The sequence below is a fragment of the Athene cunicularia genome (assembly GCF_003259725.1).
Source record: "Athene cunicularia isolate RWA chromosome 1 unlocalized genomic scaffold, athCun1 chr1_part2, whole genome shotgun sequence".
Lineage (NCBI taxonomy): Eukaryota > Metazoa > Chordata > Aves > Strigiformes > Strigidae > Athene > Athene cunicularia.
In genome coordinates this window covers 67,465,165-67,488,265 of record NW_020799092.1, presented here as the reverse complement: position 1 = coordinate 67,488,265, position 23,101 = coordinate 67,465,165, and the positions used below count along the sequence as shown (strand labels likewise).

Here is a 23,101-nt window from a genome sequence, read left to right as displayed (position 1 = left end):
AGTGTATATGAAGGCAAAAATTACTCTGCCAGCATTATTTTGTTTCAGTAACACAATAAACATATGAGCAACTTTTAAGGATCCCCTTTCATCACTGTTAAATTACTTGGTAGGAGGTAGGCTTAGGCACATATAAATTACACCATAAAACTTAATCTGTGAGGAAATCTGCATGTCTGATTAATAGTCTTTGACTCTGCAAAGCCAAACTTATGTCCTATGTTCCTGTTTAAACAGACTAAACTGGTTGTTTTAGGTACCAGCTTTATTTTGTTTAGGCTGAGAAGGTAACACATGCAGCTTTATGAAGACACCATGTGACAGGCTTTTGTGCAGGGAGATACATCAACTTCACTTGCACACTCTGTTTTGGAAAATAAGACTTTCTGAAATCAGCTATTACCTGTCAGTTGCAGGTGATGAGGAAATAAGACAAGTCTTTCCATCATGCTAGTTTTTAGAAGTATGTCAGGATGCATACTTCTGTTATGTGTTACCCAGTCTGTTGTGAAGCAGATGAAGGGTTCAAGCTTAACAATTCTGGATCCAATGCTATTCTTGAATTTAAGTCCTCTGAAAATGCTGAGGCAGTTTAATTGGTTAAGGAAAAACAGAAGCCTTTGATCTATCGAAAAGCACAAAAGGTAAATGTATGTAGTTGTAGAGATTGAGAATTTTTTTCTGTTTATATTTGAGGTAATGTGTCATATAGACAATGACATACTACCCAAAAAGTCAGTGGGATCCCTTGAATTGTTTAGTGACCATGGATCAAAAGTCTTTGTGACAGAGGACTTACTGAAAACTCATCTTATGTAGGCAGGACTTAGGCTTGGGTCAAACTTCAATGTCTTGCTTGTAAAGGAAGACGTAAACCCGTTTTTTAATTTATTAAGTCTTAAGCATGTCATATGTACTGTTGATGCTTTCATATTTACAAAGTTTAAAAATACCTGTGTTGATCAAAACCTTATGTTAATGATCTTTTAAATTTGTTTATGGGCTTTTGGGCGTGCTTTGAGTTTGATGTTTTTTTGGTCAGTTTGTGGGTTGGGTTTTTTGTTTTTTTTTTTTGCACAATACCCAATTGTTTCAGTGTGAAGTTCAGAAATGCCATATATTGTATTTAATTGTATAATTGACAGTCTTAGAAATGGTGAGATGTAGTTCTGAATTCTTTTGATTCCTATTTACGTCTTCCTTTTAAAGACAAACATTTGAATTGAATTAATTATGTTTATTTTGAATAAAGATCCCTGTCTGTGGCAGCAATCTCCCTCTTGAGGCACTGTCAAACAGATCTCAAGCTTTGAAGAGAATTTTGACAACATGTAAATTTGTCAGCCATTGTAATAATGTCACATAAGGAAATGAGAAGGGGTTTGATGATGTTTTGTGTTCACAGTGGAATGAATGAAAGGACGTCAGCAAATGGCCTGAAAACATCCATGGTTTAGATGCTGTCTCCTTACACCTTATCTTTAATTCCATCTATAGCTTTGCTTAAAGGATTGCCTGCAACCATGCATACTTTACAACAAGCAGGCTAATTGTGCGAGTGTGCACTTTGTGTTTGGTGGGGTTTTTTTAAAGACTTAACGTAAAGATTGGTAACCTAGATGTGTTAAGTGATATTTTCCTTGCCTTTTAAAAAAGAAAAAAAAAAAGTGAATTATTTTTTTAAAATCTCATCCAAGAGACTTAGAAAACCTTACTGGATGGAGTTTTCACTTCTTTTCACTTAATGCTCTCAAAGGAGTGTCAAATTCTATTTGTTAAAATGTAAAGTGGGAACAACTCACGTTCATTCCATTTACACACATAGCAAGTCTTCTGTGTTATGTGAAGTCAAGTGTTCTCAAAAGCACGTTTGTGGATACACTTTCTCGCTGGATCGAGACTGAACACACCTCTCTGTTCTTAAGAAGTGTTCTGCTCTGTAAAACTTGTGTCTAATTTTGTGTTCCTCTCTGTGTGTTGCCATGTCACTGACAAAAATGCACAGGTTCGTATCAGAAGGTACCATCAAGCCTGGGAAAGTGGAGGAGCACAGCAGATTGCAGTTGCAGTGTAGTACTGAATGTATGGGAAATAAGTTTGAACTTGTTCATATATATGACACTACAGGGTCTGATATAGCAGAGAAATGTGCAAGGTTTATATTCATTTTCATCCTGGCTACATTTCAAAAGGAAAGTCAGTATTATACGAGTTGTATTTCCTGGTTTTTATTTTATGGTGTTAAAAACAATTCTTAGCAGTTGTTAAATCATCTTTATATAGTAATGGTGCCTTCACAACCGCGAGGTTCTTCACTGTGTTCCGGTATGTTACAATCACACTGATGATTCATACTGAACAGTTTGTAAACTGAACTAGCTGCATTTGTGAGTGAGAATAATGAAGTTTAAATCTCGTTCTAGACTTAGCTGTGAGACAGATTGACTTTAGAAACTTTTCCTACTCTGAATTGTATCTCCTTGTTCTCTAAATATGGGGCATTAATCTGTTGTGTTTTGGGGTTTTTTTAAATTCTTTTCAGTTCTGACTCAGTTCATGAGTACAAGAGATGAAAAGATTAAAAAATCCAACATACGTCCAGAAAGGTGTGGGTGGAATAGCAGCAGGAAGATGACAAATTATCTCAGTCATTCTGAAACTTATCATTCATTTTGATAGTAGAATGCAAGTGATTCTGCAGTGCTAGTAGGACTGACTGTAATACACTCCTGTTAATGGAAATAGTGACAACGTATGCAAGTGGGCAGGAATGTTTCCATTTTTATGTAGTAAAGTTTCACAAAAGAACTTCAGCTTAACTGCTCAAAAAACCCCCAAATGAGTAATTTTAAATAGATGTGAATATGTGTCAGTCAACAAGAGTTTTCTTCAGTTTTATTTGTGAAAATCAATGTTTGAACACAGCTCCAAGATAATTTATGGTGAATTACTTCCTACACTAAATAAAATCACAAAAGTACTAACAAGAAGTCCTGCAAATTGTTCTTTGCCATTTCTGGATCTGGTAAACTTTCAGGCATTTTCTTAGGAAGCAGAAAGGACTGGATGTTTTCTTAAGAAGAATGAGAAAATTATCCACATTCAGCACAGGGATGAGGAATAGAGAACTGTGAGTGACATTTCTTTCCAGTGAAGAAGTGCTTAAAGATACTTTCTTTCTTAATAGAAATTTAGTTTGAAATTGAAAAAAATACAGGTTTGCATTTTATAATGCTCTCTCCATTGGGCCCAGGGCCTTGAAATTGAATAATTTTGTATTCCACACAGGCAAACTTCTGCACTGCAAAGTGAAAACCAGTCCTGAGAGTAGGCTTGAGCAGTCCAGGCTCCATGGCTTCTGTATTTTCTGTCCCTCTTGCTGGCTGTAAAATGCCTGTTAGTTAGTTACCAAGCATCTGCACTGTGTTGAGAAGAGGTAGGCTCAGGTTATATGATGAACTGTACCGTATCTATTATCCAAAAAGATAGTGGGTAAGAAATTTGCCTGTTACCTTATTCTTGAGTAACAGTGCTCAGTGGAAGAGCACTATCTAGGTTTTCAGAGGCACCTGTCTCAAGAATAAGCCGGTAAATCTGAATCACCACAGTATCCCACAACAGAGCAAGTTGTATGTGCTATACAGTCTGCATGAGGGTAAACTCTAAATTGTCCAGAGAAACGTTAGTATTAGTGTAACGGAGCTGAACGCATAAATAACCAGTACCTGGAGGGGGAAATCACATAAAGCATCAGAAATAAAATGCTCCTGTTGTCAACAGGAAAAAATAAAGGAGTAGGGTGATTTAAGGGGATGGCAAGGAGCTGGTAGGGGTGTGTGACATGGGAGTGCAAGGATTTCTAGTTAAGGTGGTCTAGGTATCATGTCCATTTAAGAAACAGTGAATAGTTTTGGAAGGGGGATTTATGCTCTGGGGCACCGTTCTATGTCAGAAGACTCATTAGTATTGAAATGAATTTTTCTGAGGAGGGCAGTTTAGAAAATAATATTTTTTTCTTGACCTGGAGCCTGTCAGCAAATCCAATATGGTTTTGAGGTGCAATATGTGGTATTCCACCACACTGACTTGCTTTTGCTGTTAGCATGTGAGCACAGGACTGTAAAGAACAGCCTGAGTCAGAAAGTCCAGATTCCACTGATATGATGTGATATCATGATTTTCATAAATACATTAATCCTCATTTTTAAAAGTAGTTTAGGTTGTTTTTCTCCTCTTATTCTAACTGGAAAAAGATGTTCTAGAATCTCACCATTGTAAAAATTAGGAACCATCTTCTAATATTTAGCTTATGCTTATGTTTGTCCAGTTTATATCTTCTTTTTTTCCCCCTCACAATATTTCTTTTAATCTTTCATAGCCTTTCCTCTCTCTTATGTTAAATCTCTGATGTATCTACATCTCTTTTTAATAGTCCTTAGATACAGGCTCTCCATTCCAGAAAGATCCTCATAGCAATTTTCCTCATTAATTGAAGTTTGACTTCATCTTTCTTAAACTGGAGGTCTCAATCCTGAAGTTTGGAGTATTTATAGTGAAATGTCCCCTGTGCATAGCACAGTAGCACTAATATCTTCCTCATTCTGCTGGGAAAATCTGTTTGGATACAATCTATGGGGTTTTTTTGGAACACTGCATTAGAGAGGCAATTTGGCAACATCCTGGTTGTACCTGTTTTCAGGTGCTGTTGTGCTGGTTGTCTGGTATGTGACACGTCCCTGACTTAGCCAGAAAGTCTGCTGTGGCACTCTCAGAAGAGCAGCAGGCTAGTACAACTGCCCACCATGCATCTGGTGTCCGTAGCAAGCAGACTGTAACACTGTGATGTGATTACCACCAAAGGCCACCTCTCCCATGCCATTCTGGGCACATGATCGCCCACCGCAGAACCCCAGCTTGTTGTTCATCCACAAATGCATGAGTGTGTTTTCTGAATGCTGAAATTCTTTTACCTCAGTCTTCAAGCTCACCTTATTCTTTCTATATTCAAAGCCTCCTCACTTTAATATTATCTTCCAGCTTGATTTCATTAGCAGATTTCATCAAATAACTCCAGATTTTTGTAATTTTTGTAAAAAAAATGAAAATATGTGAGATTAGTGCTCCCTTCATCCTGGTGTTTCCCTTTCAAAGCTCCTAGTTGTCATCTCCTCTTTAGCATAATCTATCTTTGTCTTTCTTAGTCACCCCATCGTCAATGGCATTAAAAATTGCCCACATGGCATGGCAGAGGAGGCTTTGCTCAGGTCCAGAGAGGTGACATCTATGGAATTTCCCTCTGGAAGCTCGGTTTTCTAAATGAAGGTACCCATTGAATGTGGCATACGTATATGTACCTTTTATAAAAACAAGTGGCATTTCCACCCAATTATTTCCGTCTGGTTTCCCTTCACATTTTGAAGTCCTGCATACTATGGAGATAAAAATAATGGTTCTTGTTTATCCAGAACACTTCCTCCTTCCCCTCAGCCCTTCTTCACTGCAAGTCCAGATGCATGGTTCTGGTCACCCCAGCTTGGTTGAAAGTCAAAACTAGTCTTGAAAACTAAAAACTTGTGATTTCAGATGGCTATTTCTTTCAGACTCTGGGGATGTTTCCATTTTCCTCTAGGCTGAATACTCTTATACCTCCAGCACTTGCTATGCTCATTAAAAGTTCTGTCACTTTGGGGGTTTGTTGTTTGTTTTTTTTCTCTGAAAGGTGCGGTGTAGTTCACCTTCAAGCCTTAGACTTCCAGCAGGAGTTAACTGATGGCAGTTGCGCAGACTGGGTTGTGCAGACTAGAATGTCAGTGTTGATTCTTTAAAAGTCCTCTGTGCATCTGCTCCAAGAGATCTGGGCAATTCAGCTTTCCTGCCTGGCAGCTCTGCACCCACAGCTCCTCCCAAGCCGAGTTCTGGGGCCAGTGTGTCTGTCTGCTTGCTGGAGGAGGCATGCTGGGTCTCATTTAATATACACTATCTCGATGGTGTATTGACATGCAGCAAACAATGCAGAGTTGCCAAAATCATTACTTAATAATTCAGTATAAATGTGTCCTCTCTCGTGCACTTTATACCAGCCCAAACCAAATCAGTGAATCGTATTTGGACCTGAAAATGCTGTGTCTTTCCTGAACGACCTTAAATGTTTTATGGTAGATACACTAGACACTATGTACACTATACTCGTGGTAGTGAGCTGAGAACAAGTTTAATAACTCAGTCTATTAGGTATCTTACAAACTGTCAAGAAAACTTTATACAAGTTATATACAAGCTGAAGATAAAATATCACACCCACCTACTAGTCTGTGTTATAAATTACAAGATTTCAAATACTTACATATTCTCTAGAAACTGTACAGATTGTCTACAAACTGTCAGAATAATGTAGATGGATGTACAAGTATATGCCAACAGAGGTAACATTACCTGCATCTTCAACTCTGTGGATAGGATGTCAACAAGGTGTGAAATAAGATAACCTGTGTGATTTTAGCCTCCATGTATGTACATAAATACATTTCTATATATACAGAGACACATAAAGACTAATCAGCCCATTCCAGAACTTGGAGCATAGCCATACATAGTAAATCCTTCTTAAGGTATTTAAAAGTATTCTTTTGTCTTCATGCTCACCACTGCGTCTGCATTCATCTTCTGTAAGTGACATTGTGTTTCTGGAGAATTTAGAAAATTAAATCTAAAATTTTGTTTCTGTTGGAATCTGTAGGAAATAAAAGGACATAAATGTCACTCTCTGTAAGGAATGGCCATGGTAGGTGCCCAATGGTGAACAGTATGTAAGAATTTTTTCCTCTAAAGCATCTGTGGGGGAAGGCTGTGGTCTGACATTTTCTCCTAATGGGGTTGCTGTGTGCTGGATACTGCCCTTTAAGTCCATGATGGAAGACTGCATGTGTCTCTTCCTTGTCGCTTGTCTTCAAACTCCCCTTCTGCCTGAGACATTTAGATAAATGGGACTAACGCTGATGTCTCTGCCACATGGACATTCTACTAGTGAGCTTGTCACGGGGGAACTGTGGTGGACAGGCGAGGAGACCGGGTGAGAGGCTGGTGAGATGGCCTTTGCCCGCCTTCCCTCTGCAGAGTCTCAGTGCTCAAGGCAAGGCTTGTGAGCTGAGCCCCATGCCTCCTACTCCTGTAAGGCTTTGCTTTAAGTCAGATCCCATCAATAAGCTGTCTGGATGCTTTTTGCACTGGGCTGACACAAGAGCTCAGGGATGAATATGCTTTTGTTATCTGCCCTAGCAGCTTTTGAGGTTGTATTTGGGGTGCTGCTACCAGAGATGGGAGTCTTACCGTGCACTCCCAGCTGCGCAGTCCGTTGCTGGGGATGGTGATATAGTCATTGCTGCTACCCTTCTCCTGCAATGAACACAAGAAGTTGGGAGTTACTTCTCTTTCTCTCTTTTTTTTTTTTTTTTTTTTTTTTTTTTCTTTTTCCACATTGAAGAAGGTCTTGCTTTTTAAATCTCTGGAACATGCCTGGGAAGTTGGCCTGGAAGGAAGGAATCTCTCACTTTTCAGCCTTTTATGCCCCTGACCACGTCTTTGGGGCACTGCAGAAGAGCTGGACAGGTTCAGCTAAGTGAGATTAGGCAGTTTCCAGGTGAGTAGCATTCTGGGTTTGGTTCTTTTAAACAGGTTTAACATACACAGGATCCTTTCTTGCTCTTGATTTAAGAACACTCCCAAAAAGGCCATCACCAAATTTGTCTGTACTTATTTATCTGCACTGCTTTAGCACTCCCTTTGAAAACAGACCTGGGGAAGCCTACATGCAAGCAGCATCAAGTCTGCCTTGCAAGAACTGCTGCAGCGTATCCAGTAGTCCCTGCCAGGTGGGTGACAACAGAAGACTGCTGGTGGATGGGCCAGAATTTTGCCCCACACCATGCTCTTCCCAAGGATGTGGCTGCAAGTGAAGTCCATGGCCTGGCCAGTCTCCAATGAGAATTATTCACTTCTTTCACTAGTGGTTTGCCAGACATCTGGACCAATGGTCACTCAGTCTCCAAATTTATTGGAGACCAGCTGAGTTTTAATCATTAACTGCTTGAATATAAAGATGGTGTAGAGCGCATGGCTAGGTATGCAGGGCACTGCTGGTGCCTGTGACTAATGTAAAGGCACTAAAGTAGTGAAGATAAAAACTGTAGTGTTACCTCAGTGGGCTTTAATTTGGGAGAGCTGGCTATGTCCTTCTTCAGCAAAATGTGTAAAACCGCATCATGAATGGTGAGGAAAAACATAGATGGCTTAATCTCCTCATCAAAAAATGCACATCTCTCCAGTTTGTCCAGGAAGCCCTCTGTGGGGGAACAAAATCAAAGCATAAAGTGACCTGTGGGCCCTGAGAATTAAGAAATAGAGTATCCTGAGCATGTCCACTGAGCGAACATAGGAATTGCTGGTATGCTGCACTGTTTTATTTGAGCAGATGGGTTCCTCTTTACTGATTTGGAGAGGATTGGATATAAATGCCCATCAGTACTGCCCTGCTTGATGCCAGGCAAAAGGGAATTTGAGTGCTGTTTCTTATTTAATTTCTAACCCAGACTGCCCAAGAGGACAGAGCCGTACAGCAAATCAGTGTCCATAGGTGAAATGAGCCATCATGTGTAGTCTCAGCCTGCTGAGGACAGCCTGGGAGGGATGACATGTCTGCTCAGCTGGATCTGTTTGCTGTCCAAGTCCGGAAAGTAAAACTGGGATGACCCTCCAGAGCTGTGTTCAGTGGTAGACAGGGAAAGCAGTGGGACAAGGCATTTGTGGTGATGCTGACAGAAAGGCAAGTACTCACCATGTGCTCCTGCAATGTAAATGTCGATGTTGATCCGGACAAATTCCTTCAAAGTCTGTTAAACAGGAAAGAGATCTATGATGGTAAGCAGCTCTAAAACTCTGCTGCACTTAGAGGCAGTATAGGCACTTCACATGGCTGCAGACAAGGATGAACAATCCTTTTGAAAAGGGGCAATATTAAATACATTTAGCCCACAGTGACACAAGTCATCTTTCATATATTGTATGGCTTTATTGTACCTACTTGAAACATGATAAAACTAAGACTTCAGAATCTTCTGGGGATATTTTTATAACTGGGAATTTGAGCAGAACTACAGTTCCCAGTGACATGGCAGATGTTTAGTTCCTTTGGGAATAGATTTACACACCTTATGTGGCTCTAGATAGTTAACTTTAGCTACTACTGTTTGAAAGTGTTGTTCTTATTGCTATGTTCAAGGTCATCCTGGGAAGTGAGAACAGGAGCAGAAATGAAACTCCAGTGCTCCAAATTCCAGCCCAGTGTTTAATGCTGTATTTCATATGTACATTTCTGTAAAGCTTCCCAAAATCTTACCAGTTGAAGAAAGGGTGCCACAACCAACACTCTAATTACAAGAAAATCTAGATTAATTATTCAATCAATTTCCTAAACATTTTCTATGGAAAATGTACATTAAAATTCAGATAAATTCAAAGGTTGCCACCGACTTTCCGGTCCATATAGGAATGCCTTTAAGAAGCAGTCTACAAATACAGAATAGAATCACAGAATGGTTTGGGTTGGAAGGGACCTTTAAAGATCATCTAGTTCCAACCCCCTGCCATGGGCAGGGACACCTTCCACTAGCCCAGGTTGCTCAAAGCCCCGTCCAACCTGGCCTTGAACACTGCCAGGGAGGGGGCAGCCACAGCTTCTCTGGGCAACCTGTGCCAGGGCCTCACCAGCTACACAGTGAAGAATTTCTTCCTTATATCTGACCTAAATCTGCCCTCTTTCAGTTTAAACCCATTGCCCCTTGTCATCTCACTACAGGCCTTGGTAAAATGTCTCTTTCCATCTTTCTTATAAGCCCTTTAAGGCCATAATAAGGTGTCCCCGGAGCCTTCTCTTCTCCAGGCTGAACAACCTGAACTCTCTTAAGCCTTTTGTGATAGGAGAGGTGTTCCAGCCCACTGACCTTTTTTGTGGCCCTCATCTGGACTCAATCCAATGGGTCAATGACTTTCTTGTTCCGAGGACTACACAGCTGGGCACGGCTCCTGGTGGGGTCTCACCAGAGCAGAGTAGAGGGGTAGAATCACCTCCCTCGACCTGCTGGCCACGCTTCTTTTGGTGCAGACCAGGGTATGATTGGCTTTCTGGGCTGCAAGCACACATTGCCGGCTCATGTCCGATTTTTTATCCACCAGTACCCCCAAGTCCTTCTCTTCAGGCCTGCTCTCAACCCATTCATCCCCCAGCCTGTATTGATACTGGGGGTTGCCCTGACCCATGTGCAGGACCTGGCATTTGGCCCTGTTGAACCTCATGAGATTCAGATTGTCACTCCTCAAGCCTGTCAAGGTCCCTCCGTGTGCCATCCATTCCCTCAAGCGTGTCTCTGAAGTGTAACTGCATTCCTATGTATTTCTTTCATGTGATTAGTGTTTGTCTTGTGAATTACAATTACCTTTTGGAGGACTCTCGTGGCAGAAAAATCAAGGAAGGACACTGAGGAGAAATCCAGAACAATGCTGTGGATGTCGACCCGCGGCACAGTGATGCCAGGGGGGAGGTCAGCACCCCAGTTGATCTGAATGGGCAAGTCTGTCATGTTGGTGGGCTGGTCCAGCTCCTCTATCCTGTTGTTGTCTAATTCTTCATCTGACTCATGTGTATGGTTAACCATGCAAATCAAGCCTTTCTGTGTTGACAGAGAAAAGTGTCATAATTAATACTTCTTTTTAAGATCCAGGCAGGGTAGTATTGCATCTTATGCAAGGGCAAGAATGGTGGCAATGCAAAGCTCATGTACCCATAAAATGGAGCAGGACCCACCTGCACCTTAGATTAGAAAATGTTCTGTCTCTCCCTTGTCTGGAGGAGTCTGGAAATATTTGGTTTCCTCTCATGAATTATTTAATCAGCATCATAATCAATTAATGATGGCTTTCTATTGTTCCCTGAAGTCAATGGTCAGACATGCTTTGATTCAGTAGTTTTGGAAGAAATAAACAAAAAGCATGTTGGATTTGGGTTGGGAGAAACCCATCTTTGTCCTACCATTAATACAGCATGGACATTGCCTCTGTGGGATCTGATCCTGCCATTTGATGCCAGACAAAGCTTCAGTGGACACATACAAGTTCTGCCCATGGTAAAGCTGTAGGTCTCTAACTGTGATAGGTATTTAAAATCTTATTTTTGAAATGTGTTTATGTCACGAAGTGGCAACTTGGGGAATAGCATATCTAATTAGCGTGGGAGGCTGTGAGGCACTTCCCTGCCACGTCAAGCCAGAGCTGATTGCTTAATCCCCCTGGGTAGAGTTGCCTTACATACAGGCGTCACTTGCAGCTCTCCTTTCTTCAGCATCTTTCTGATCTTCCTCAGAGCTTTATTGCGTTTCCTCAGGACTCTCAGTGGGCTGAAGCCAACCTGCAGAAACAGCACTTTGAATAACTAAAAAAACCCAAGCCAGTGACACCTGGGGAAGGACACAGCATCTCATGCAGCTTTTCTTTACAGTCATGGTGAGCATAGTTTGGACTTGATGTTGCCTACCACTTTTCATCAACTCAAACAAAGGCTCTTTTTCTTGGTTGGAAAGATGTCTACAGGTATGGCTACAGATGGGGCAGCACCAACTCTACATTGGGACACCAGCATGGACAGCATTATAGCAGTGACAATGCTGTAGCAAAGGCCAGTAGCTCCAACAGGCTGGCACAGTGCTGGATAGCCCAGAGCATGGTCTACTCATCTTCGTTATGAGATGGCCACCTAGGCAACTGAGATTTGAGAGCTCACAGGTTGTATCTGCTCTGTGCCACCTGACTGCAGCATGTATCATATACACAGTTTTGTTTTCTTGAAGAAAACCAAAATTGATCATGATGGCTGCATACGTCTCTTGAACCTTTTATCTGGTTTTAACAAAATTAGACAACTGGTAAATTAGAATAATAAGGGTTGCAAAAATACTAAATTCCTGCAAGTCTTCTGCCTCATCTATCTAGTGGGTGGAGGAGAGAGGTGTTAAAAATACCCATATTTATGAAGAGAGTGGTGTGAGCATCTGCACTCATATAAAAAAACCTTCAGTCTCTTCTGAGGTGAAAGCCAAGCACATGGAGACTCAAACATGTCAGATTCCTTTGCCAGTTTAGTCCTTCATTGTGAAGAATGAACTACTCATTACCAATGCCCAGGGTAGCCAGTGCTTCTCAACTTCCCCCTAAGAGTAGTAGGAAGGGGAGGTTATGGGTGCATGTTCGTCTCAGTCTGGGGATGGTTGGAGTCTCTGGCACGGTGAGAGCTCAGGGGTCCTGGCTTTCCATGCTCATTATGGAAAGACTGGCTGTCTTCACCCAGTTTGTCATGGAAGAGGTTAAGACCTCTTTGATAGTATGATTTCATTCAGCTTTTCTTCTGACTGTTGTGGTTACATCTTTGGGGCAAGATGAATAAACGAGCATTTATTTGGTGTAAATAATATAAATGCTAATAAAGTAATATCCCTTTATATTATCATCTATGTTTGCACCATTTTCTTCTAAAGGACTTAAAATACGTGTATACATTGTTAAGGTTCAGCATGAGTGAAATGCTGGGGTTTCAACCCCAAGCCCCAAATTAAGGTTGACATCTGGGTGATTCCCACAGCCCTTCCCAAAGGGGGGGTGAGTTTGCCTTTAGGCTTCCCTCCAGGGAGCGGCCGGCCTTGCAGGGAGAGCCATGAGGTAAAGGAGCCCCAGGTGTCTGCATTAAGGAAGCAAAGGTCAGGTGTTCCACTTGGGGATAAAAGCTGGGACCACTGGCAGGAGGGGCAGTGTCTGTCTGTGAGGTGGAGGCACTGTGCAGAGTTCCCAGTTGGGGAAGGACCTCCTGCCTCCCTGGGACTGGGCTCCAGTCAGGTCTGGCTTTTGTAAATGTGGGCTGTGTAGAGATTCAGTGTGTGGCTTCCTTGGTCTGATGCGTTTGGCTTGTTGACTCGATTGTCTCCTGTCCCTTCTATGGGAAACTGCATTTCACCATTTATTCCATCCATTGTTGGTTGTGTGGTGTCATTGTTGGGGTCAGTGGGGTTGATGTCAATTATGTATAATCTGACTGACTTGTTTGTACCCCCAGTGCTCACCCATGTGCTGATCCTTTTGTATCAAATATGGTTTGGTTATTGGTTCATCTTTATGCTGGCTGTGTCCTTTATGCTAGGCCTAATAATTGGCAAAACAATGAGTCAGGCTGTTCTTTCTCAGAGGTGTGTGTGTGTACATGTGGGATTACAATAGTGACCACAATATTAGAATCATTCACTAAAAATTTGTCTTTGAACTGTGGCCTGACTGCATACATAGTAATTATTGGGAAATTGTATTCATCTTAATGTGTCATGCAATTCATATATTCAGAACAACAGCCCCAGACACTTACTGCACTGATGAGTTTCTCTCTGAAGAATTCTATATTAGCGAAGAAGATAGGAGATGAGCATCTGAAAATCTTCACTCCTTCTGGCTCATAGATCTGTGCAATGAAGTAAAAGTGTCAGTAACAATGTCTGCTATGGAAACACAAATGCAGCAGATAATAAAAGAAACATGACATTTCTTACATCGGTGTAATCCTTCCTGTTTCTGTAGATGTTACTTCTCCCAACATTAGCCAAAACAGTGCAGCTTGGGCTGTGAACAAACACACACAAATATTTGCACCCCATACTGAAACCTGGAGGAAGGGAAGGATCAGAGAAAGCTCTGTTGCAGTGGGGACCCTACATCCAAGGGTTTAACCCTGTAAAGTATTTTTCCATCCAAGATTTCTGGGCAGTCTGAGGAATGGGGCTGTTGGCCTTCTCTGTACAGCGAGAGTTAATTTATAACAGCAGGCCCTAAGATATCTTATCATTGTGTCCAACAAGTACTCACAACTGGGAGCGGATCACCACAGTCAGCAGCTGGAATGCCACGGCAGTTGCTAGTCCAATATCCAGGCCAAGAAAAATGGCAGCTAAGAAAGTCACCACCCATATGACCTGTAACAAGCAGGTGGAGGGCAGCAGTTATGAGTGTGTCAAGGACTTGGGTCATGACCTCAGGGTGAGAGCAGTAACAAATCTCAGATCTGGTCCAGGCTGTCCATCTGCCTTTGGTGAGGGGTTTTCTTGTAAAACAGGGACAGACTCACTGACTAGCACCAGGGCGTGTTTCTAGGGATGACAATCTCTATACAATAAAGGCTTAGAATAAGAGGTGTGGATCTTCTGTAGGTGGTTCACTAAACGTTCAGTAAAAATCCAGTAGAAAGGCAAGGTTACAAGTAAATCACTATCCTGGTAAAGCTGGTAAATGGTAAAATGTGCAAATGTAGGTGCTGTGAATGTGTGTGACTGATGATAAGCACAAATGACTAGATAATACTGAATACTTTTAACCACAGATCTCAAAGTATTTTCATGAGGTAAATAACTGTTTGGTATCTGGGAAAACTGAGGTCTGGAACCATTTAGGAACACAGGGAACCCACCAAAGGCAAGAACCTAATTTTTCTGAGTGTTAGAGGTAAGTCCTGCCCTTCAGACATGAGCTTCACCATTTGAAGTAAACCCTTCAAGCACTGATTGTCATTTGTTTTTTGCTGTGTAACTTCCATCTAACATGCTGCATGAGTGTGAGAAAATGTCCCTGAATGCATAGCCAATGCAGTAGGTATTTAGACATTTTCTGCAACTGTCTTCTATATCGACTTTACATAATGAACTGTATATTAATAGATTCTGATGAAATGGATGAAAATGAAGATAGGAGAAAGAATTGACTCAAAATAGGTGGGATAAAGTGGAAAACAAGAGCAAGAGGTATACAAGTAAAAAAGGCATGCCCGTATTGTGCTTTCCATTTAGTGAAGGCAGGTATATATAAAAAAAAAGATAGACTGTAAGCAAATTTGCATAATAGATGACTTTTCCAGAGTGCTTCATTCCTGAATGCTTGTGGAACTTAACTTACACAGTCATACTTGTCCTTTCTCCATAGGATCCCTATTTCCTTGAACTGCATGAGCATTCCTTTCAAGTTGCCAAGAGCCAAAGATGCAAGGACTGACTGTTAAAAAGACCAAAATACATGTTGAATTTTAAAGCAAGCAAAGCAAATGTTGAACATTAAGACTTAAAAGATCACACAAATAGGACCAAAGTGCAGCTGAAAGGCCAGGGAACTCCTCCCAGTGTATCACTACTGCTGGAAACTCCCTAGGCATGGTGCAGCTCAGGTATCTGACTTGAGGTTGCAAATCTCACTTATTTTTGGCTCACTTATTTATTACAAGCTGCTGCTGTGATGTTTAGTGTTTGGGTACTTGCATTCCCATTGAGGGACTAGATGTAATGGTCTTCTCTGTCATGATCTGAGAAGAAGAACCAAGCTTTTCAAAACCTTGTTTGGCTCCTACTGAAGCCAACAAACACTCCCAGTGACTCCTAGAGGAGCCCAGTCTTTGGCAAGCAGGAGGAAGCACTAGGTGAAAACAGTGAATACCTTTTGTAATGGTGCCAGGAGAAACCCAATGGCCAAGATCACAATCAAGACGATGACAGCTGAGATAATACCAGCAATCTGCATGAGAGAACAGTTCCACTATGAATAAGTGCCTGCAGGCTTTATGGTCAGCTAGGAAAGAAGAGAGTTTTCTTGCATTAAATGCCGACATGATCTGTTGTCTCTTATACCTGTGTTTTGCCTCCTGTGCTCTCCTGCACACCTGATCTCGACAGAGCAGTGCTAGAGGCAAATCCTTTGAATGATCCACCAACTATATTACCCAGACCGAAAGCAATTAGTTCCTGAAATAAAAATAGAAGACATTGTTCTTAGAAGCTGGTTCATGACAGTTATTGCCAAGACAAAGCATTTCTAAAATTGCTTATTTCTCATTGACAAATGCACTGTATTGATTTCTGTGTTATTTGCCTACCTGGTTGCTGTCTACTGGATAGTCATGCTTGATGGAGTACACTTTAGCCACGGAGAAGGCTACTGCAAACCCAACGATTGCGATGGAAATGCTGTCGCCGATACACTTTTGGAAGACACCTACATCAGGTGCAACAGGTGCTTGAAATCTGAAAGACAAAAAACTCTGCTCATTAAGGATATGCCTAAGCAAGCTAGTTGTCAAGCAAGAGAGCAAGGCAGGGGGCCAGCTCATACTGAGCATTTTGGAGAGATGCAACACAGAATTGTGGGTCTGAACCCTGTAAAACTTTGGGGAATCCTTAATCAGGACAGGAACTCTTTATCCACACTTGTCTCAGTTTGTGCCTCAGTTGATTCTCAGTTACTTGGCCAAAACCAGCCACAGCTTATTTTGTCTGAGGTGCATGCACAGTTCTGCCTTCTAGTTACGCATGGATGCAAGAGCTGACAGGATGCTGAACCCCTTGTGCAGGCAATTTGCACACAGATGGATTTCACTTAATTACAACAACAAAAAAAATATCCTTGTGTGATTCATTGTAGCACTTTAGACAGCTAAACAAATATTTACTAAGTCAGGTAATATTGACTAGTCTCTCAGGCTGTCTATGCTTTAGCTTTACCATTTCCTGCTCCCTTTGATCAGAGTCTTTGGCAGATCCTAGGGAGAATTCCTCTCTGAGCTTTTTTTTTTCTTTCTTTTTTTCAGTGAACTGAAATTGGAAGAATGGAGCCTCTTGAGCAGAAGTAGCTGTTCCTCTGCAAACTTCACCCACTATAACACCCCTGGGGCTACAAGAGGCAATTGAGAGCACCCGAGTGAGTAACTGGCTGCAGTTTGCTGTCACAGTATATGCCTTCCTCCCTCTTTTAAACTTACTGTGTGCCTATTAATTCTTTATGCCAAAACTGTAGCATAGCTGGATGTACTCTATATATGGATATATACTCTGTATGTGGATATATACTCTCTATATGGATATGCTCTTGGAGCAGCAGACTGAGGCCTCCGGAGGATAATGGTGCCTGAGGAGATGCTAGCAGCCAGCCATGGGACCAGGCAGGAGAACTGTGCAGTGTCCTGGTGGCTTCCCAGGGCTGCTGGTGGCTGTTGAACCATGTGTGTACTTCAAGGGAAATGGAGGGGTTCAGGAGTGAGTAGCTCAGTAAAAAAGGATGAGCAACAACCTCCTGCTCAACAGCTGTCTTAGAAAATGCACCATGCAATTATTTCATGTTGCAGTGTATTCTTTGTCACATAGGAGATGTGCTCCAGTGAGTAACTTTTACCTAAAGTGTGCCTTCATATTGTTGAGACCAAACTGTTTATTCACCTACTGAAGGAAGATGAAGCAAATTATTTTAATCAGAAACACAGCTGAACTGATTTAACACTCATTTATTAAACACAGAAACTAGAGAGATCATTTGTCTCCCCTGGTGAATTTTAAGTAAATCACTTACCCTTCCTCTAGTTTTCCGACGACAGCTACATTAAATTTTTCTTCAAAGTTTACAAAATAGGAAATCAGTGCTGCTAAGACTGTCTGAAAGATAATAAACCCCATCTCTATTAGGCACATTCAAGCAAGAGTGTGAAGAAACTATTAAAAACCATTCACTTCCCTCTCCCACACACCTTCCACTCAACACTAGTGGCAGAATCATGCCCCAGATCTCCAAATCTCTTGCTGTTCAGATGTCATTCCTGAACCACCTTACAGGTATGGGTTTGCATTCACAAATCACAAAGAGTATATCAGGATATCTCACTAACAACAGAGAACATCCCACCCAATAAAGCAGTTGTTTTCTAACAAAGTGCTGTAATAACTCTGGGGGAAAACAAGCACCACTTGTATCTACAGCAACATTCTCCAGGACTTCAGGAGCTTGCTGCCCTTGTGAAGCTTCCCGCACCCTACTGCTGCTTGGGAGGGGCAAAACCCTCTGCTGCTGGCAGGCAAAACCTCAGATGGCCAGGACTTCAGTGGCTGCTTGCAGGTGTGGTGCAGAGGGCCCCAGCTGTGGGACTGCCAAGTTCATCCAAGGGAAAAATTCATAGTTTATAACGTCTTACTACAGATGTGTTCAGTTACGAACAGCTAAGAGGAGGTAAAACATCTCACGATAGTTCGTGAACACTGTCAATTTTTCCTTATAGTTGAAATGATAACCCATCATTTAATGTGGAACAGGAGAAGAAATAGTTAAAACTCTGCTTCCCGTGTCACTATAGTGATAGAGAAATTGCAAAATCAAAGAGAAGTGATTGTTACCATAAGGAGTTCAATCGGGATGGGAGTTGGTAACTTTGCTTTGTATCGATCGTTCACTTCTTTCACCACGAACACGATAAGCAAGACAACAAGGGATGTGACAAGGTCAGCGATGTTTGTTTTTGTGATCTGGCTGAAAACACTCTCCAGAGTCTGCAAAGTCAGGAAGAAATATGTGGGGTTTTTAGAAATAATAGTGCCCTGGCACAGTCTCACTATCCCCTCCAGAAGAGCCTATATCTGAATTGCTCTAAGGATTGCAGTTGTTGGAATTTATTCCCTGTGGCATGATGTGGACTGCAAGCCCCAGTGAATATGCATGTGAATAACCCAAACAACTAGAGCATTTGTGAAACACCCTTTCCACGGGCTCTCCTCCCAGAAACACCCTCTCCTCCTGGGCTCCCCTTGAGGGAGGGTCGGAGCAACAGACACATGCACAATAGGAAACGCGCATGTGGAATTACTGAGCAGGTGCCCCTCAATGCTTCTCCCTTCCTGCCTTTCTCCTTCCTCCTTTCTCATCCAACAGACCTCACAGAGTCATACCCAAATTAAATATATATAATATCAGTCCAGTAAATACGAATAATTAAATGCTTGAAGCAAATTTGAACATTTAATTAAAATATGGCAACACACAATAGAAAATATTATTTAATTAGCCCAATGGGGTGTAACTTGCTGTTTGGTAATAAATTTAAAGTTAGTCATATTGTAATAACACATCTCATATTTTTCTCTTGTGTTTCCTCCTGCTTGGCTGTTTTTACGCTGAGTTCCGTTATTACTGCCTTGTGATACACAGTCAGATATACATCACAGGTTTCAATAGCATTAGCAAATAATGAACACTTAGCACTTACATAGATGATACCAAATGGTTTATTAAATCCAGGGACAGGTAGTTGAAGCATGAATTTCAGCTGAGATACCAAAACATGGATAGCCGCAGCAGTCGTGAATCCACTGATTAATGATTGTGATAGATAAATAACTATGAATCCAAACTGGAGAATTCCCAGAAGCAACTGAAATGCAAAATGACCACGCATCAGTGGGATTCGTTTATGCTTTTAAGCAGTCTCTGCAACAAAGAGAACTATATTTAATGGAAACAAAGATTTCACCTAATCCCCATACATCCAGGGATTAAGAAATATCCTGTCAGCAGACTTGCAATAAAAATTGAGATTTAATAACAGGGAGCATAAGACTAGTAACAGCAATTGCTAGAACAGGTAAAACATTCTTTTTATTTTATAGCTAAAATAAACCTCCTTAGTTTTAGTGTTTTCGGTACCCATATTTTCACATGGTACCAGTGTTTCATGAAGCACAAACGTATGTTTGTTATATGTTTGTCATATGTTACAAAGGAACTGTAGGATATCTATATCAGGAAGTAAGGAGAAACCATGGGTTTTTTGAAAAGACAAATGCAAATACTTTACTATTATGAGATAGAGGTTTTATTCCCCTTGGTGTGTCTTCATCATCCACATTACTTTCACAACTACTTTTTTCCTATCCAGCAGATTGGTTTTTGACATAGGTGGGGGACGGCTGTGTGGACTGTAGGCTCATGTCTGGGTAAAACCACAGATTTCACCATGGATCAGTGCCTGGTCACTGGAGGGGGGCAGATGTCTCCTAACCAGTGAGCCAAGGTCAGTTATGTGGGAAGGGGAAAAGAATTACTTTGGTGAGTACCAGCAGAGAAAGGTCAGGCCACTATCCATCTATTCATATAAATGCATATAGAAGTGTGCAGGCACACACACATGTGTTTACCAACCTGAAAAACCCCAGAAAGGAAGGTTACAGATGCAGCCACCATCACCCTCTCTTCATTTATTGCTGAGATATTAGTGGAAGTGCCATTTCCAGCATTGTCATCTGGGACCAGCCTGATGACGGCTCCTCCCACCATCAGGCTCAGGACAGGGAAGGGACCTGAGCAGGACAAGGCATTCATTAGAGACCCGAAGGGGCAGCACAGACTTCTTCACCAGTGAGGAGAGTGGTTGGTGTGCCTGAACTTACCCACTGAGATATGTCTGGATGTGCCGAAGATAAAATAGACCAGGATGGGGAAAAATGCCGCATACAGTCCATAACTGGGGGGGACGTTCACCAGCAAAGCAAAGGCGAGACCTGTAAGGACAGAGTCCCCGAGAAGGTGACGTGTGTTATAGGCTGCAGCCGGCAGTCCCTTTGGACCTGGCCTAGCAGGCTGTGTCAGAGCACACGTTTCCCGGAGGTACCTTGCAGGACAGCCACAAGCCCTGTGTTGATGCCAGAGACAATGTCACTCAGGATCCACTCCCTGAAGCGGTATGCTGGCAGCCATGAGATGATAGGAAACAAACGCAAGGCAATTTTTTTAACCCTTTGTGGGGAGCAGCTGTAAAGACACAAGAGGACAGAGCTGTTGGTGAACAGCTTGTCTGAGTCACAGCCTCTTCAGAGAGAAAATGAAGGGGGAAGGATTCAGGTTCAGGCTGACAGGTCAAAATCTCACACAGACATAGCCCTGATCAACCTGCTTCAAGGAGGACGCAGTGGCCTCCAGAACTCCCAACCAAAATTTTCATAGAATCATAGAATATTTTGGGTTGGAAGGGACCTTTAAAGACCATCTAACCCAACCCCCCTTCAATGATCAGGGACATTTTCAACTAGATCAGGTTGCTCAGAGTCCCATCCAATCTGACCTTGAATGTTTCCAAGGATGTGGCATTTACAACCTCTCTGGACAACCTGTTCCAGTGTTTCATGACCCTCACCGTAAAACATTTCTTCCTTATATTTAGTCTGAATCTACCATCTATCTCTTGTAGTTTAAAACTGTTAGCCCCTGTCCTATCACAACAGGCTCTACTAAAAGTTCATTCTCATCTTTATTTAAGCCCCCTTTAAGTACTGAAAGGTCACAATAAAGTCTCCCCTAAGTCTGTGCTGCCAAGGTCACTGCTGTCCAGGAAAATACAACCTGCCTGGGATACAACTTTAGGAAGACTTATTAAGAGTAATAGCAGCTAAAATTCTTTAGAAAAATGTGACATTGCAGTTGGTTAATGAGTCTTATTTGCTTTGTTGGAATCTGAGATGGAAGTTGTCAGGATGGAGTTCATGCTGTCTGAGAACAGCAACTCGGGCTGTTTCTTAGATCCGTATATAAATATATATATATATATATATAAACCCCTCCTTACCGAAAATATATTTTCAGGTGATCCCAAAAGTTTTTATGGTATCTGTGCAATTTCTCATGCTCTTCATTGAACAAATTCTCTGAGTACACAGGTCTGGCTACAATATAGTGGTTGCCCACAGGTTCAACCATTTCTTCTGAAATGTCAGGTGAGGTTGGCGACTTGTGTGTGCTTCTTTTTGGTCTTAGTTACTTAAAAACCTGAAATGAAGAACAGGATTAGCTCCTTATGTACTGTGGGGCAGGTAGCCATAGCATAGATGAGTGAACTCCAAACTGAGCATTACCACCTCTGAAGATGAAAAGAGACATGGTTGAGACACATATTTCACTTTGCCAAGGTAATCTCCTGCCCTCCTTCTCCTCCCACTGCAGGGAAATGTTTTGCTGGAGTGTGAAGTATTTAATTCTAAAGATGCAGCCAAAAAGCCGACAAGATTGTTTTTGATTTAATTTATCTCCAAGTCAGCTGTCTGCAACCAAAAACTGCCTCCCTCAAGGGAGACTAATTTCTTATGGAACAAACAGTGGATCCCAAGTGGGTTCTCTTTGTTGCACTGCCAGGAGGGCTGAGAGCTCACTGGAACCCACCAACCCAAGGGGAAAGGCAAAGCCAAGGCAGTGCTTGGCCACGCTCTCTTGCACTCAGAGACAGAGCTGAATCGCTCACCTTGGGTCTGTGTGACAAGGAGGTTAGGCTCAGTAGTACAAAAGCATGGTATTTCTACTTGTTAAGGTTTTTTTAAGATTTGTTAGGTTGTTACAGGTTGTCTGGAATGCTTCTCCTCTGTTTCATGTCCACAAACAGTTGTTGCAATGTCTGACCTAAATACTATTTTCTACCTTAGCCCAACCCACATTTTCATGTTTGTGCTTAAATAGACTAGAAATGACCCCTGAAGTCCACATGACACATGAGAAGGTTCAAGATCCATTTCAGTTGATACCACTGGATATTTTGCAGCAATTAGTTGATGCCATCACTGTGCTGTTATGTTTCTTTCTGTGCCTCACATTCTTCCCACATTAAATTCACCTAAATAAATGTACTACCTAAAATACCATTAAATATTGAATACAGTATTAGTCCTAGACTGGAGCCATGGAACTTGCTTTTGGTATCTGCGGTTGGACTAGAGGTTCTTTGTAGGACCCTTCCAACTGGAACTAATCTATTCTATCCTACTCTATTTTCTTTGACTCAGACATGAAGTTGTACTGTAGGAAACGAAAAGTCTTTTGTGACATTGATAATAGAGTGTTTTTCTTTGTTTTCTCTCACCTAGTGCAAATGTTCCCTGGCCCCTTGGTCTTTGGTGGCAGTCTTGTGACAGATGCCTGGCCAACACTAGTTCCTCACCCAGGTCTACTGCCTGACATGCTGGAATAGCCTATGTGCATTTCTAATTCAGACTTGTGCATACTCAATATTTGGAGGTATCACAGGACAGATTTTAAAGTGGCACAAAGAAATTTGCATAGTTATGAACAGATGGAAAGGTTTTTATCTATGACAATTTTAGCATTAAAATGTGAGTCCCATCCTGAAACTTTGCTACAGCTCAGGGCCTGTTATTGACCTATGTGAAGTGATTTCATTTTATTTTCT

At 41.7% G+C, this 23,101-nt stretch overlaps 1 protein-coding gene across 2 annotated transcripts; it reads right to left on the bottom strand.

Annotated features, from left to right (window-relative positions):
* Positions 1-6,628: 6,628 nt before the first annotated feature.
* On the bottom strand, positions 6,629-21,624 carry SLC26A3 (solute carrier family 26 member 3). 2 transcript variants are annotated; one of them, XM_026867917.1, is made up of 20 exons: positions 21,494-21,624; positions 20,543-20,682; positions 20,322-20,432; positions 20,074-20,231; positions 19,142-19,306; positions 18,276-18,428; positions 17,461-17,543; positions 15,995-16,142; positions 15,750-15,863; positions 15,559-15,636; positions 15,028-15,123; positions 13,948-14,054; positions 13,635-13,704; positions 13,454-13,546; positions 11,360-11,455; positions 10,488-10,721; positions 8,831-8,885; positions 8,193-8,338; positions 7,327-7,389; positions 6,629-6,730 (listed from the first exon to the last, which is right to left on the bottom strand). In XM_026867917.1, exons 1-20 carry the CDS (start codon positions 21,622-21,624, stop codon positions 6,707-6,709), a joined length of 2,265 nt encoding a protein of 754 aa, XP_026723718.1. In that variant the 3' UTR covers positions 6,629-6,706. The 2 variants fall into 2 exon arrangements, with proteins under 2 accessions (XP_026723718.1, XP_026723717.1); XM_026867916.1 differs by having other exon boundaries at positions 6,707-6,730; positions 7,327-7,392.
* Between the last annotated feature and the right edge of the window lie 1,477 nt (positions 21,625-23,101).